Here is a 15,448-nt window from a genome sequence, read left to right as displayed (position 1 = left end):
TGAGACACAAACATTTTGAGTTGCCAGCACCACAGTGAAGGATGAAAGATGATGATGAGAAAACTGTACAAACTTGAGACCTATTTGGTTTTTAACCGAGTAATTTTATATCCTTTGGCACCAGTGGGTTTTGGAGGAATTTGCAAAGTTTATTTGCGTTCTGTGAGAATTTCCTTCTACGCTTTCCGGGGAATAATGATGGGGACAGATTGGTCTGAGCTTTCAAACACATGTTAAATGATGGGCTCTAGTTTAAAAACAAGCAAATAAAAGATTAAAGGTTTAAAAATTATTGAAATATACTCACTCTAGGCCTGGTATTGAGGGGTGGTAACATGCTGACACTTTCTGCCAGAAATGGGATTTTCTTGAGAAAGACAGTGAATTGCAGGCCTGCCCATTACCTGTACTTCTGTGAGTGCGGCCAGTTCAGAAGGGAGGGGAGGCTCTAACACTCAGTCCAGCCTTTTGGTAAAACATCCGTCAAAATTCTAGGCTGAATATCCTTTGGAACCCATCCGGTTTATTGCAGCGGCTGCATCCTGCCATATCGTAACAACAGTGGGCTCTGAGCAGTTCACTCTGCAGTTCAGGGAATCAGAAGGTCCTAAAGTAGCTTCAGCTAGACCTCCCTTCCACAAGTGTTGAGGCAGCATAATCCCAAAGAGTTATTCAGTCATTCTTTTCTACTATGATACTGATGTTTTGGGGGGACATGGGTTTTGTTTGGGTTTTTTTTTTGGGGGGGGGGTTGTTTGGGCTTTTTGTGGATGCAACTAAAAAGAGTGCATATCTTTTTAATGTAGTTAAAAAGCAGTAGCATGCATCTCATCGAAATGAATGTTTTTTACTTACTTTTGAATGAATATGTCTGGATTTTATTTTGTTAAAAATTTTACAATTACACCAATTATGTAGGAGAGAATTTAAAATGACATTTCTACATTGGTCAACACAAGGAAAAATCAGCTCATCTGCCTGCAGTCAGATGTTATGCGGTAGGCATAACTCAGTTCTGCCCTGGAAGAGAGTGGTGTTCTCGTTTGAGGCAGGAACTGTGCTTGAGCTCTTTAGCAGAGCTCTTCAGCTCAAATACAGTCTCTTATGCACATGGCTTTTGGATCTGGTTTGCATCTCTTCCTGAATCACTGCCAAAGAGAAGTCCTGAGTGTCCTGTTCCTCCAGAAGTCAGGATATTATTTCTTGATCATAGACACATTTCTCCAACCTGTAAAAAATATGCACAACTGAGCTGAAAATTTTAACATGTGCATGCACCTGAAAATAGGCAGAATATTGTAAAGAAACTCGCTGCAGTTACAGTCCACTCTAGGGAGCTGGGCAGCTTGCCCCTGTTCATCTTCACTTATGCCTAGTATTGATAAGAAATTCATTCAGTTACCATGAATTTGGCGGTTTGAGTTCATAATCTTATGGAAATACCAGAATTCTGGCTGGAGGAAAAATTATTGCTCAGGCTCTCATCCTTACTTTACATTTTGCATCTTAAAATTTTCCATTCAAGAACTCATAGCTTCTCCAAACTTATGTATTTACATTTTGTAGCAGAATTTGCAAAAACGGTGGAGCAAATGTCAGTAAGACATGCATGATTGGGATACCTGCCAGTTTTTCCACCTCTTCAAGTTTTCACTTTTATCTTATCCCTAAATACAGTCATATAGTTGCTAAAATTGTCTAGATTTTCAGAAGTGTTTCAGAGTTTTACAATGAGGTTTACAGCCAATTTATAATCCCTGTTACAAGCATTCTTGCACCCAATGGTGTTGCTGCCCTTTAAACAACTCTGTTTTTTCTATCTTTATTATTCCCTCTAGTATTTCTGAGTTTAGCATATGTTAGTGGTTTTAAAATACAAGATAGAAAGGTGAATTTTTAATAGTCTCTTCCAGCCTCAGATAGAGTACAATGAAATTTATAAGATTCTCAGCAGAGATTCAGACAACTAAATACATTTATGTTTTGCTTTTATTGATTAAAATCAGCTTCACAGGTTTCTTTCTGGCTCTGTGGTAGAATGCAGTAACAAAAAGCCACTGCAGCAGTGCAGTTAGCAATGTCAGTGAAAGGGTCTCCAAAGAAATGTGGAAAGTCTGAACAGCATCTATTAATAATGGTGAGTGTTGCTGAAAAGCAGCCATATAGCACAGAAGTGTGAGGAAAGGGAGGCTGGAGGCTGAGCCCAGGAGGTGTTTCTATTTACAGGCTCCAGTTATTGTATGTCTAGGGTAATGTTTTGTGATTAACTACCCCGTAACATCACTACAGTACTGAGAGAGATTAACCATGTGTAAACTGGGAAGTAATGTACTGCCCCTGAGGCAGAGAAAGGGCACATCAATTGAAATTTTGGGGCTTGATCTGACTTCTTTTCAGTTCAAGAAGCTTCTGCCATGAATTCAATGATAATAGGATTACATCATCTACATGTGCCCTGTATATTGTGTAAGTAAGCAGAAATCACAGATAATCACAGAATCAGTAAGGTTGGAAGGGACCTCTGGAGATCATCTAGTCCAACCTCCCAAAGATTTTCTGGTGCTGGTTCCACTGGGGCTTGAACCCAGGACCTTCAGCATGTAAAGCAGATGTGATAACCACTACAGAAATGGGCAAGGAGAAATGCAGATTGAGAAAGCCATGAATGTAATCCAAAAAAAGACTTCTGCTATCTCATTGAGAGAGCAGCTGAATCTTTTTTGAGGGCTCCAGGAGGAGGCAGAAAGGTACCCACACCTATGAGGCTGCAAGCCTCTGACCACAGCTGCCTCCTTGCTGCCATGAGGATAGGACCAGTTCCAGCCATCCTCGTACTAATTCCTGAGATGCTAGGCCAGAGATTGACACATTTTTGCTTCAAACTTTTTGTCTGGTTTCAAGTCACTCAATGTCTCGTAAGAAATAATAAAGAGAGACAAACAAAATAAGAAGAATAGGAATAAACTGTGGAAGAGATCAAAGTTTTGTCATTAATTTAATTAGGACACTGTGTTATATCTTTTTTATTTTTGTCATTGCTATAAACTTTATGATTTATAGCACTAACTTTTTTGCAAGACAAGTCTTGTTAACAAGTGGTAGCACTCTTTATTAGTGACATACTAAACACTTTCCTTAGAAGTTTTCATACAGATCCATTCTTTCATGTATTCTTCACAAATTAATAATGGCACAGAGCAGAAACTTCCATTTCACATTATCATTTGCTTCCATTTCCATTGACTATCTAGTGCTGGGGTCGGCTGCTTTGCCCTTTGTGCTCATGGTATCTCTTACTGTTTCTGATGCTTCCCTGGCTTCCTCCTACCCATTGCTTCCCATTGGTGAATTCATACGGAAGTACGTGAGCTGACACCTGAAATTCATACCACAAGTATGTCCAAGGATTTGTTTTGGTATAGATGAAGGGTAGGCTAGCGAGTAGTGGGTTTTTTTTAAATGCCTGAATTTAATATCTTGACTTCTTTTTTCATGCTGCTATTTTAGAATGGTATATAAATATTACCCTTAGAAAGATATCTGTAATGTTTTCTCTGCCCAGTAATTAAAGAAATTTGACTACTGCTGTTTTGGAGAAATGGTTGTAGATATTAGGTCATTGGTAAGGACAGAAAATTCATTAATTCAAATGGGCAGAAAATATGTTCCTATACCAATACCCAGCTCTAAAGTTCTGATCTGTTCTGATAAAAAGACTTTGTATAATAACAGTTATCCCTGTTCTGGACCTTTTTCATTATGTATTTAAAAGCATGTGCACTGTTTTCCTCCCAAAGCCCATGACTTCCTCCCAAAGACTGCAAAAGGGAGCATAATTTTATTCCAGTTCATGTATTAGTGGTAATATCACTAGTTAAGTTTTCCCTGCACAATCAGTGTATGCCCAAGCCTGATGGAAACAGTTTGATTTTCATGCTCCATGTGGTATTTGTTGCAGTGGTAGTCAGAAGGAACTTTGCATTTTTAAAATGAGCAAAGAGACCTAATTTATGATGGTATATTATCATTTCCCAGAGGAAGACTATGTTCAATAAAGCTTCCATTTAATTTTCAATATATTGATTATTCACAATTTGAATAGGCATTATAGCCATGATTTCATTTCTAATGTTAATGAAAAACTCTAGTATCTGATTATCTGCCTCAAATTGATGAACTTGTCCTTACGTCTCCAGATAATCCTGCATGGGAATGATTTTATCCTTATTTGAAAGCTCTGTGATGCTTTCTGAAAAACTGAGGAAAAACCACCATAAGGCAGAATCTTTCCTTAATGGTCAGTGAGCAACAAAGACTTCAATAGTTCTTCAGTGTCTACCTGAGTAAAATAATTCTACATAAATTTAATATGTCCAACCTTGCCGAGGTTTAAAAATACAGCTTTTCTTTAAATCACTGATTTTTAAAATTAAGAACGTGCATAAAATGGAATAGCAGCACTGAAAAAAACAAAACTAATAAAAGAATTTAAAAAATATAAAAAATAATGGATGACATTTACTTTAGATGAATGAATTCGATAGCTGGCAGGAAGCTTGGAATTTATAGTTATTTTTTATATACTATTTCAGAGTAATTAGTGATATGTAAGGCAAGCAACTAGAAAGCTCATAAAAGTAGACATAGTAATAGTCGACCATATCCCCCTTTGCTTTTTTTCATGTAATATCAAATTGTTTTTGGTAGTGCAAGCACAGCTTCCTTATTTAAAGTAGCAGTAGACAGGAACTATTAAGGCAAGATCATATTTCCTTAGAAATGTAAAAAGTAAAAATGAAAGAAAGTAAGTATGGAAAAAGCGGGATTGTCTTTAACTTAGAAGTGAATTGTCTGTTCTGCTTTTCTTCACATATAATACTCTGAGATCAAATACTCATAGGCATTAGAAAGGGGAGTAGGCTGGTAGTGTGTATTAGTTTATCTCCCCGTTGCAGCTTACAAATCATTTGCTAGGTAAGAAATGTAATCCAATAACTTAGGTTGCCCTCATTTTGGCTCTACATCTGTTTTTCAAATGGCATTTTGACAAATGTTCATAATTATTTCTTTTTACAGCTGCAGTTTGTGATGGAAAATTTATGTTGACTGATTCCTCTGGGTCTTTTCATTCTATGAATTACCCAAAACCATACAATGCAAATATTGTTTGCCAATGGATTATACAGTAAGCCATTTTCAAATAATTTTTTACCTGGAGTTTGTTCGATTGTGAGATGATATTATTTCCTCAATGTCAACCATATGCCTCTTTCATTCCCAAACACCCCATCCTGGCAAATCTATAACAACATTTTCTCCCTTATATTTGCACAATCTTTCTTTAAAAACTTTCATTCCTAAAAGCCATAATTATATGAATAATTTTACCACATGCAAAAATTCTTATGTATGATTTTCAGAAATCTTGTGTATTAAATGCATGCACTGGAATATATTTGTAAGTTCGCAATGAATCACACAATTCTCTTTGTAAATAATTGCAAGATGTGCATTTCAGTAAATATTAATCTTTACATAATGATTTTATATAAGACATCACTATTAGTAATAGGTGGAATTTTCAAGAATTGCCTTGTGATTTAGGGGTACACATTTCTCTTGGAAATAAATGGTACTTGTGCTCCTATGCCATTTAGAAATATATTTTAAAGGTACCTCTGTATCATTTGAAGTAATAGCACAAAATTCCTTTCATGTCCTGGGCATGAGAGATGGAAATTTTTAAACAAGTATGAATATGTACAGGGAGGGACACCTGTCTGAACTTGACACTCTAGATCCTCTTAATAGCCCAGGGGAAAATAGGTAGCCATAATATGTGATAAATCTCATCCTCAAGTAGACTTCTAAAATACATTAAATGAATCACAAGTTTGAAGCTCCTGAAAATCCACAGGACTGCCAATTCAGAAGTTACGGCTTTACTGATAAGCAGTGTTACTTATTATGGCTTTGTAATAATGACCATTCTTTGATTCTGAGAAATACTAATTTGGGAAAAAGAGTTTCCAAGGAGATTGAGGAAATGCCATTGAAACTCAGCAACACTTGGAGTTCTCATTCCCACAGACTCCTTTGAAAGCTGTAGCCTCTGAAGTTGTTCAGGCAGGTGAAGAATATTACTTTCCTCTTCACCTTGACACTTCAGGAAGAAGTCATGTTTTCCTACTCTTTAATACATTTGCTCCTTCTCAGCTTCAGCAGTACAATTTGCCAATAATCATGGGCTACAGCTGGTTTTAAAATATAGCGTGTGTCACTGGAAAAGCACAAGATTTTATCCTGTGGATCATAAGCCTGACTTGTTCTATAATGCATAATATCCCACAGTTTGAGCACGGTAAATAGTTATATCTCAGATGCGTTACTTCCTTATAATTTGTCAATGGGAGCAATCTAAATTTTGCATCAAAGGCTGCTGTAGGTACAAGAGACATTGTACTGAGTAGACATCTATATCTGTCTACATAGTAGTACATAACTATCAGAAACTTAGTTTTGGAAAAATTCATGAGTAATTGCAACTAATACAGTACAGGTATTGCAAGTCTATAATTAGATTGATCAGTGACAAAAGCAACCATCTGGTTTTATTTTCCAGTTATCTGCTTTAGAAAATTCTGACAGCACTGACAATAAAGTCCTGAAAAAATCTGTAGGGTACTCAAATTTTGTCTTTTTTCTGAGCAGAATGGTTTCTATATGGGAGCTATTTAGATTTTGCAGTAACCATGGGAGAGATTTTGTGTTATTATTTCCATTACTCCTTTAAAAATTAAATTAACATCTCACTATCGTACATACAAGATTTGATTTCTTTTTCATCTTTCCTTCTATCCTGAAAAAAAATGCCATAAAATTTGGTTTAAAAGAAAAAAAAAAATAGGAGATTCGTTAGAATTTCACTGGACCTCTCAATTCTAGAAAACAACAAATAGTGGTATAGGGATCTAAGCTATGTGAATTTATCTAAGCTAAACATGAATACATTTTCAGAATATGGACTGTCGTATATTTTTAGTTGGAGGGTAATGGGAGAACAACTGAAAATTAGATTACTAAAAGATTGTAACTGCAGCAAAACAGAAAACAGCATTTTTTACACTTTAGTTAAAATGAATTTTACTAGGTAGTGGTTAGGCTTGATAAGGCATTCCAGAACAGTAGTTTTGAGATCCACAAATCTTCATGCAAATTCTAATTTTGGCATAAGAAATATTATTTTGGACTTTCAGGAGATAGATTTTGATATCTTACTGTTCATTCTGATACCATACAAAATTCCTAAGGAAGACTACCATAAAAGTAAGACACTATCCGTCAGTAACATGTATTTAAAAAGTGAGTGTAATTTAATGAGCAGCAGAGAAAAAGACTGCCTAGATGAATATTAAATTCTGAATTTTTAGTAGAAGTAGTCTCCAAAATGAACATCACTCCAGTAGTAAAAGGACAAGATTTCTAGTGTTATAAAAAGTTTATGCCCCTTTCCATTTTTTTTTACATCTAAAAATTGTCCAAATAGTTCATTTTGCTTAATACCCTTTTAATGTAATTTCACTTATTTTTTTCTGAACTTATGTTCATCATTCAAGCAAACAATTAATTTATTATATTCAAGAAAAGATTATTGAAGAACATAGAATTCTGAAGTTTGTTTTTCTGTCATTATCTTAGAGTGCCTCCAGGATTATCCATTAAATTAAACTTCACTTCTTTTGATACACAACTGTATACAGACACTTTATATATTTTTGAAGGCAAAGGACAAAACAAGATTTTAAGAGGTAAGGTTATTTTTCAGCCAATTTTACTTTTCCAGTAATAAAATTTAAGCAGTAAAAGAAGTTTTTTTGAGGTGGAAACAAAAGAGTGTGTGTGTGTGTGCGCGCGCGCGCACGACGTGTACACAACTGTGTGTGTGCTTGTGTTTAAGTGAAAGATTGTGTCTCTGTACAGTCTTCCCTGTTAGGTGACTGAAGTGAAAACACTTATTATGAAGTAACCAGGTAGATACTTACCTAATACATAAAGAAATTTCTAATTTTTTAGGGTCCATTTTGAATGATCTTAATAACTTGACCAGTGCCATGGTCTGTGGCGTCCATGTTTCATGGAAAATGTGTTGCCCAAATGTCCTTTAGTATTACTCACAGTGACATAAAATGAAGGCATTTAAACTGAAGCTGAGGGAGAAGTACTATGATGCTGTCACGTTCTTTATTTGCATGGCGTTGCTTTGCTCCAGGCTGGAGATGTTGAGGATCACTTCCCTCTATCTCTGTATTCTACTCTATAGAACTGGAGTTTTGTCTATTTTCCACCAGATTGGTGAGAAATACCAAGTGAAAAGAAAAGAAAGAGTACAATACGTCTCCAGATTTAGACTTTCTGTTTAAGTAAGTAAAAATAATGTGTAGAGAAGAACAAAGAAGAATGCATATGTAATTCAATTGTACAAGAGGATGCCCATTGTCTTCCCTTAATAATTTGGCATTATGTAGACTTTATAGTATTATATGTAGACAAAAAGATTTGAAAAAGAAAACACTCAGAAAAGGAAACACTATCTGTCTGAAATTGGGCAACGACTACTGAAGAAAAAGAGTGGAAGCAAACTTCTTTCACAGAACAGGGAAGAATTCAAGATTTGCTTCATACTGAATACGGTGACTAGTGTGACTGTTGTTGCTTGGAGCCATATCATATCATATCAAGTTTAGCTGGGGGAGTAATAACTTTGCTGCGTTCTTGTTCGTATCAATGCTTTCATTTCACAGGTACAAAATTTATAAGTGTGAATTCAAAGTAAAAATTTAGAAATATTGTAATTGTTCCTGTATATTTCTTCATGCTTATATCACAAAATGAAATTACTCTGTTTAGTAATTAGTTTCTTTACTCCTTTAAATTTTTTAAGTGTATGTGCTAAGTATTAAATCCTGAAAGTAAGTACATGTAATAAAAATATATAGTCATCATTGTGATTATAGAGTTTAAGAGTGCATACACACAAAACTTCAGAATATTTACAGCATAATGTACATGGATATGAGGTTTATAATGTTGAATGTATGGTTGTTATCAAACAGAAAAGCATAATCACAGTGTAATACAGAAGACTTTTCTCTATTAGTTAATATCCATATTGAAGCTATGTGAGATGGGATGTGTATAATAATTGTAGTAGGCAAACACCTAAATGCAGTTCAGAATTGAAGGTGTTTTAGGCAAGATATACAGTACAATAGAGGGAATATTCTTCAAGACTCAAAAAATTGGTCCGTTCTATTGTTATAACATCAGTGAGGAATTTATTGCACGTGGGATTGTTTTCTCTCTGACAATTTTATTCTTTATTTATTTTCAGCTTCTCTCTCAGGGACTGATCCTGAAACGGTTTACATTTTTTCTAATGAGGCTACGGTAGAATTTGAATCAGATTATTCTGAAAATCATGATGGTTTTAACGCATCGTATACTGCATTTAATACAAATGAGCTAAACAGTAAGTGAGGGGGTTTTTTTGTTTGTTTGTTATCAAGAAGTCTTGATGAATTTGTTTTTTCAGTTTGATAAAGGGAAGGAGAGGAGACAGAAAGGGAAGAATCACTTCTGACCTTAGTTCTGTAACCAGATTCATTCTGAGAAACTTCTTACTACCAAATATCAAATCATTGATATCAGTAGGTCTGTTCACAGGCTTACAGTCCTGGATCTGGTGATGGAGTGAAGCCTTAAAGTTTAAGCTGCTAAAATAAAAGAGTAAAAGTTTGGCCATATTTCTTTGGGTTTCTTCACAGCTGGTTTATTCACTACTGAACGTAGCAGAATCACTGACACTAGTCATTATTCTGTGGACACCAGACAGTGCCTGCTACCCAGAGCTTCTGAAGCCTTAACGCATTGCTGCAAGTAGCAGTACCGAGTGGTTAAACCAACATTCAGGAAGAATCCTGCTTCAGTGAATAGACAGTGGAAAAAAATCCAGATGGAGTAGAGCTACAGTGATAAACAAAATGCAACATGCTTTGGTATTCTCAGCTCGCTGGGAAAGATTTAGATGAAGATTGGGCAAGTGGAAGCTAAATATAGGCCACTAAATTTTAATGGGTGATGTGACTAGGAAAGGATATGCTGCAGGAGGAGCCAGCAGATTCTTGTCTTGTGGAAGCGCTTGCTGTGGGCTGACTGCATTTCAAGGCACTATGAAAAAAAAGACTGAGAAAATATTACAGGCAGAAAAGCGATGAATATGCCACAGCAAATAAGATTGAAGAGAAGTGATAAAGGCAAAGGACAAGGGCATTGCTTGTGAATGGAGCATATCATTTTGCTGCTGAGCATTCAGGTGGTAGCTGTGAGGAGGAAGTCCTTTCACCTGGAGCAGCCCAGACCTTGGCTAAGAAAAGGGGAAAAGAGAGGAGTTAGCTGTTAAGTGTTAGCTGTGGAAGGGGCCTTCTCTCATTCCCCCCACCAGCCAGCAAAGACTTAAGAAATAAGGTTGATTAATAAGTGCAAGTACAGATAGGGCTAGCCCTGCTGGTGCTACCACACTGTTGGTGATTGTGCATTGCCTGGCAAGTACAAATTACACTGATTTGAGTAATACTGCTACTTAAAAGAGCAAATTATAAGTCATCGTGGGCTGCAGTTTTCAAACGCTTGCTTGTTGTGCGTTATTACATAATTCCGAACAAATACTTAATGTCTCTGTCATTCTTATTTACTGGAAGCTTTTATTCACAGATGATGAGAAAGTCAACTGCACTTTTGAAAATGGTTTTTGTTATTGGAGTCAAGATTTAGGTGATGATTCAGACTGGGAGAGAATTCAGGGCCCTACTTTTCCCTTAATGACTGGTCCTGATTTCGATCATACATTTGGCAACATATCAGGTAAGGTCAAATACAAATTCCTTGTAGATTAAACTAGAAGCTTTCTTTAACTTATGTTATGTCACTATGTGACAGATTCTTCATAGTGATACTTTCAGGATATAATTTTTTCTACCATAAAGCGATGTGATTTTGAATCAGATCTTGAATTATGGTTCCCAGACAAAAAGCTTTTTGCAACTCAGTGCCATCTTATTTAAATATACTGAAATTATAAGTAGAACTAAGGGAACATACTAAGTGATAAAGTGCGAGCTATTGAAGTGTTTCAGTACTATTAAGATGCTGAAGAGCCTTATCTGAGAAATATCTTTCTATTATGCAATAGTGTTGTAGGTCAAATAAATGTATGTTTATCTTAAGAAAAAAAAACTTAGGGAGAAAAAACATAGGGAGGTTACTCAAATTTCATCTGTACCTGCTCATGACAATCTCATGGTTAACGCAGAATAATTCTGATTTAACATAAATTTGACCTGTATGGTGCATAAGGCACCTGTGTCCACATTTACAATTGCACACTATGAAAAATAATTTTCAATACACGTATGCACAACACACAAACACTACAGCAACTGCTGTAGCATAACAGCTTAATTAGAAGAGTGATCACATAAATTGTGAGTTTTAATTGAAGAGACAATAATGATAAGAATAAGATTTGGAGTATGTACCATGAATGCTCATCCTGGAATTTAATTCTAAAAATTTGTTTCTGATTCAACAGGAAAACAAAAGTATCTCTTTCTGAGCTATCAGTCCAACTAAAACTAGTTAACATACTTTGAATTATACAATGACGATATGTATTCTGTGCAAGACTTACCCAAAAATTATTCAGTGGCAATTAAATAGCTGGAAAAAAATGCAAATTATTCTGGTAGATCTTACTTAGAGGAAAAGAAAAGTATTATTCAATGTATTATGTGATGTGAATTATTCACCTCTCTCTGAGTAAATGCGCATTTCCAAAACAGAACACTTCAGAACACTTACCTTCATGCTCAACTCCTAGAACACAAATCAGCTGAAAGAACATGAAATTTGTTTAACAAAAAACTCAGCTGGTTTCTATCTGTCTTGAAAATTTATTCTAGACTGTCTTTCACAAAATCAGTAAGGCTGGAAGGGACCTCTGGAGATCATCTAGTCCAACCCCCCTACTCAAGCAGGGTCACCTAGAGCGTGTTAGACAGGGTTGCATCCAGGCGGGCCTTGAAGATCTCCAGAGAAGGAGACTCCACAGCCTCTCTGGGCAACCTGGTCCAGTGCTCTGTCACTCTCACAGGGAAGAAATTCCCCCTCACGCTCAGGCGGAACTTCCTGTGCTTCAATTTCTGCCCATTGCCTCTTGTCCTGTCACATGGGAGAACTGAAAAGAGTTTGTCCCTGTCCCCTTCACACCCTCCCTTCAGGTACTTGTACACATTGATAAGATCCCCCCTCAGGCTTCTCTTCCCCAGGCTGAAGAGGCCCAGCTCTCGCAGCCGTTCCTCACAGGGCAGGTGCTCCAGTTAAGCTGGAGATGCTTTGTCTCACTGCTAGCTCTAAGCTGACAGTGCTATATACAATGTTGCTGCTATTCTGAATATTCATATTTCTACTACCTCCATTTGATGTAAACATATGAGCTGGCATCATTATTATGTAGATATTAAATTGCTTCTGTGAGGCAGTGTAATTTATTTCTCTACTATTGGAAATCAAGAGAGATTTAATACATAGTCAACAAGCCTCAAAACCAAAGCAGTATAATACTTCAGACCTCCACTTGAAAAAATTTATCTTTTGTTCAAATTAAGCATTAAAACTCAGTTCATTTTCTCCACATCTGACTGTACTATACAGTGTTATGCTTCATGCGAAAATGGTACAGGCTGTATAATAATTTATTCTAACAGAAAAAGTGCAAAAGAAAACCACTTTCTTTACTAGACAAGATTTCTCAAATTGATTTTGAATGCTCAGAGAATTAATGAAACAGAAAACTGTATCTCCTTGGATTTATGAAGACCTTTTCTAAATAAGAATGCCATGCTCATTTTCTCAAAGCTAAATACCATTTTTAATTCATGCTTTTCTAAGTCAAAAGAAGAAATGAAAGACCTGATTCAGATTTCCATCTAATGTTTCATGTATTTGAACTTCTCACATGCAGAAAGCTAGATAACCTAGGATTACAGCTAAAAGAATAATGCAATATAATACTAGGCAAATATGCTATGTATGTTATATAGATTTATAAATTGTAATTTATTTTAAATCTTTTGTATGTATATTTTCATACATATGTATAAAAATAATATGTAGCTAGATAATATAAAATGTAAAATTACAGCTATGATTTCAATAAAGCAGTAACTTCATTTTGGGACTTTTAAATCTGTATCTAATTTTGCTTTTCTTGTGACAAACCACAGTGCTTCTGTACTCTGGTCTTGCATTACATTTCCATGTGGCAGAGGAGGTCCAGATTTAAATCTGCAAGGAATTGATTCAAAAATGGCTGACAAACAGATTCCCCAAATGATTATTTTTCATGTTGATGTTGCTTTCCATTGCTGTCAATATTCACTAAGGCATTCTCTTCCTCTCTCCTCCCATCCCCACCCTGCATTTCCCATTATTATATGGATAAAAAGTATAAAATGTCAGGAAATCTTTCTGCAAAACCATGAGCAATTGTCAAGCAAGAATATATTTTTACTAAATAAATAAAAATAACTCAAGTGAATTCTTAACTTTGCTGAATAAAAGACCTATCTCTCACTGATTTCAAGAGGGCTAGTTTCCAATTTCATGTCTAGTTCTGAGGAATGTCCTGCAAGCCTAAAAGGTTATTTTAATATGATATTGACTGATAAACATAACTTTGGATAATCATTCACTTTTATTGTGTCAGGAATCTTCCAAATCATTCGTTTCTGTCTATGCTTTTCCATTTTCTACTACTTTTAAACACAAGCACTTGTTCTCATCAAAAAAGAAAAACAAAATATCAAAAAAAAAACAAAAACAATTATTCTATGTCCATTAAAGCATGCTAATTATTTTACAGGATTTTATGTTTCAACACCCATGGAATTTGGATTATTCAGAGAATTGAAAGTCCGGATTGTGAGTTTGCCTTTGGTCTCTTCAAATCCATCTTGTCTAAGCTTTTGGTATGTTATCTAACATCTATAGATTAAATAATTCCTAAGCATATGTGTGTTTTTTTTTTTTTTTTTAAGACTAAAACCAAATAACTTTCTTTCAAATGTATTATTAATCAAAGTTTGTGTACCAGGAATATATGCCTCCTTCTGTTTGGATTTCTATGACCAGCCTGAGACTGCAAGCCTGATACCCTGACTCCATTATAAGTTTGAGTCTTGCAGTTAGTTTTAATGTAGCTGTTTTCACCTTCCATCCATTGTGCATTTCTACAGAGAAATTATATTAAAAATCTCTGAAATGTTTTGGCCATGAAGCTTAAGTAGAGCTATACCAAAAATATAGCAGATTACTAAGTAAAAATCTAAAAATATGATTCATTTTGTTTTTATGGTCAGCACAAATTAGTCCTAATTTTATATATATATATTTTTTCTAAAATTCAAAACATGATATTTCTTCCTGAAATTTGAGGAATTTTACTTTGATCTAATAAAATAAAATGTTACTGTTACCCCTGTAGGTATCACATGTATGGTGCTAATGTTTACCGTTTGAGCATTAGCATAAGTAATAAACATGGTGTGGAAGAGATAGTTTTCCAGAAAGAAGGAAACTATGGAAACAACTGGAATTATGGACAAGTAACTTTAAATGACTCATCTGAATTTAAGGTTTGTTAAACTATTTGTCTTTTTTTTTTCTTCTTTTTTTTAGCTCTGTCAATATCAGGGTTTTCTGCCAAATGAACCCAATGATCACAGCTCCAAATAAAATATCTAGTATTGCTTACTAATGCATGCTATCAAATACATAGGAGTATGTGGACCACTGGGATCTCCATTTGGATTTTTTTTTCCTCCTTGGATTTAAAGTGTTATTATTGTCCATTATAATAAATAGAAAACCTTAATGATGTCACCAGACCATCAATGTTGTCACTGAGGAGAGCTTTCCACAGTAGAAAAGAGTGTTCAAAGCCTATTAAAATCTGCTGAGATCTGAAAATCTTGAATGACATGAAAGAAGTGAAAGAATGAAGTGAATGAAGTATGAAGCATTTAGCCATGCCAAGACTTAAATTGGAACTTTAGATTCTGAAGCGATATTTGCATTAATTAATTACAGAAGAGCTCTCTGGAAGTTTGTTCCAGCTGACCTGAATTATCTGTAAACCAAAGAAATTATTCTGTATGATGCTTAAAGAGACATTCCTTCAGCAATTCTATACTGAAAACAAATTCTTTTTATAGGTATTTGGAATGGTTTGTTGTGTTATACTGATTTTTGTCCATACAAAAGTACTGCCAGAAAGAGGCATTTACCATCTGAGGAAATAAATGCATCTATGACCTGGTTATGTTAGATTTCT

General features: G+C 35.2%; 1 protein-coding gene across 1 annotated transcript in view; it reads left to right on the top strand.

Annotated features, from left to right (window-relative positions):
• Positions 1 to 15,448, top strand: part of TMPRSS15 (transmembrane serine protease 15) — a 57,304-nt gene that overhangs the window by 14,653 nt on the left and 27,203 nt on the right. The window contains exons 8-13 of the mRNA XM_062575186.1: positions 5,077 to 5,185; positions 7,699 to 7,808; positions 9,392 to 9,529; positions 10,771 to 10,920; positions 13,979 to 14,084; positions 14,600 to 14,750. Of these exons, the coding sequence (XP_062431170.1) occupies positions 5,077 to 5,185; positions 7,699 to 7,808; positions 9,392 to 9,529; positions 10,771 to 10,920; positions 13,979 to 14,084; positions 14,600 to 14,750 (764 nt within the window). The remainder of the gene's footprint in view (positions 1 to 5,076; positions 5,186 to 7,698; positions 7,809 to 9,391; positions 9,530 to 10,770; positions 10,921 to 13,978; positions 14,085 to 14,599; positions 14,751 to 15,448) is intronic.

This window comes from Rhea pennata, chromosome 1 (genome assembly GCF_028389875.1).
Source record: "Rhea pennata isolate bPtePen1 chromosome 1, bPtePen1.pri, whole genome shotgun sequence".
Classification (NCBI taxonomy): domain Eukaryota; kingdom Metazoa; phylum Chordata; class Aves; order Rheiformes; family Rheidae; genus Rhea; species Rhea pennata.
The sequence above is the reverse complement of the archived record's forward strand: the minus strand, read 5'-3'. Positions and strand labels throughout refer to the sequence as shown.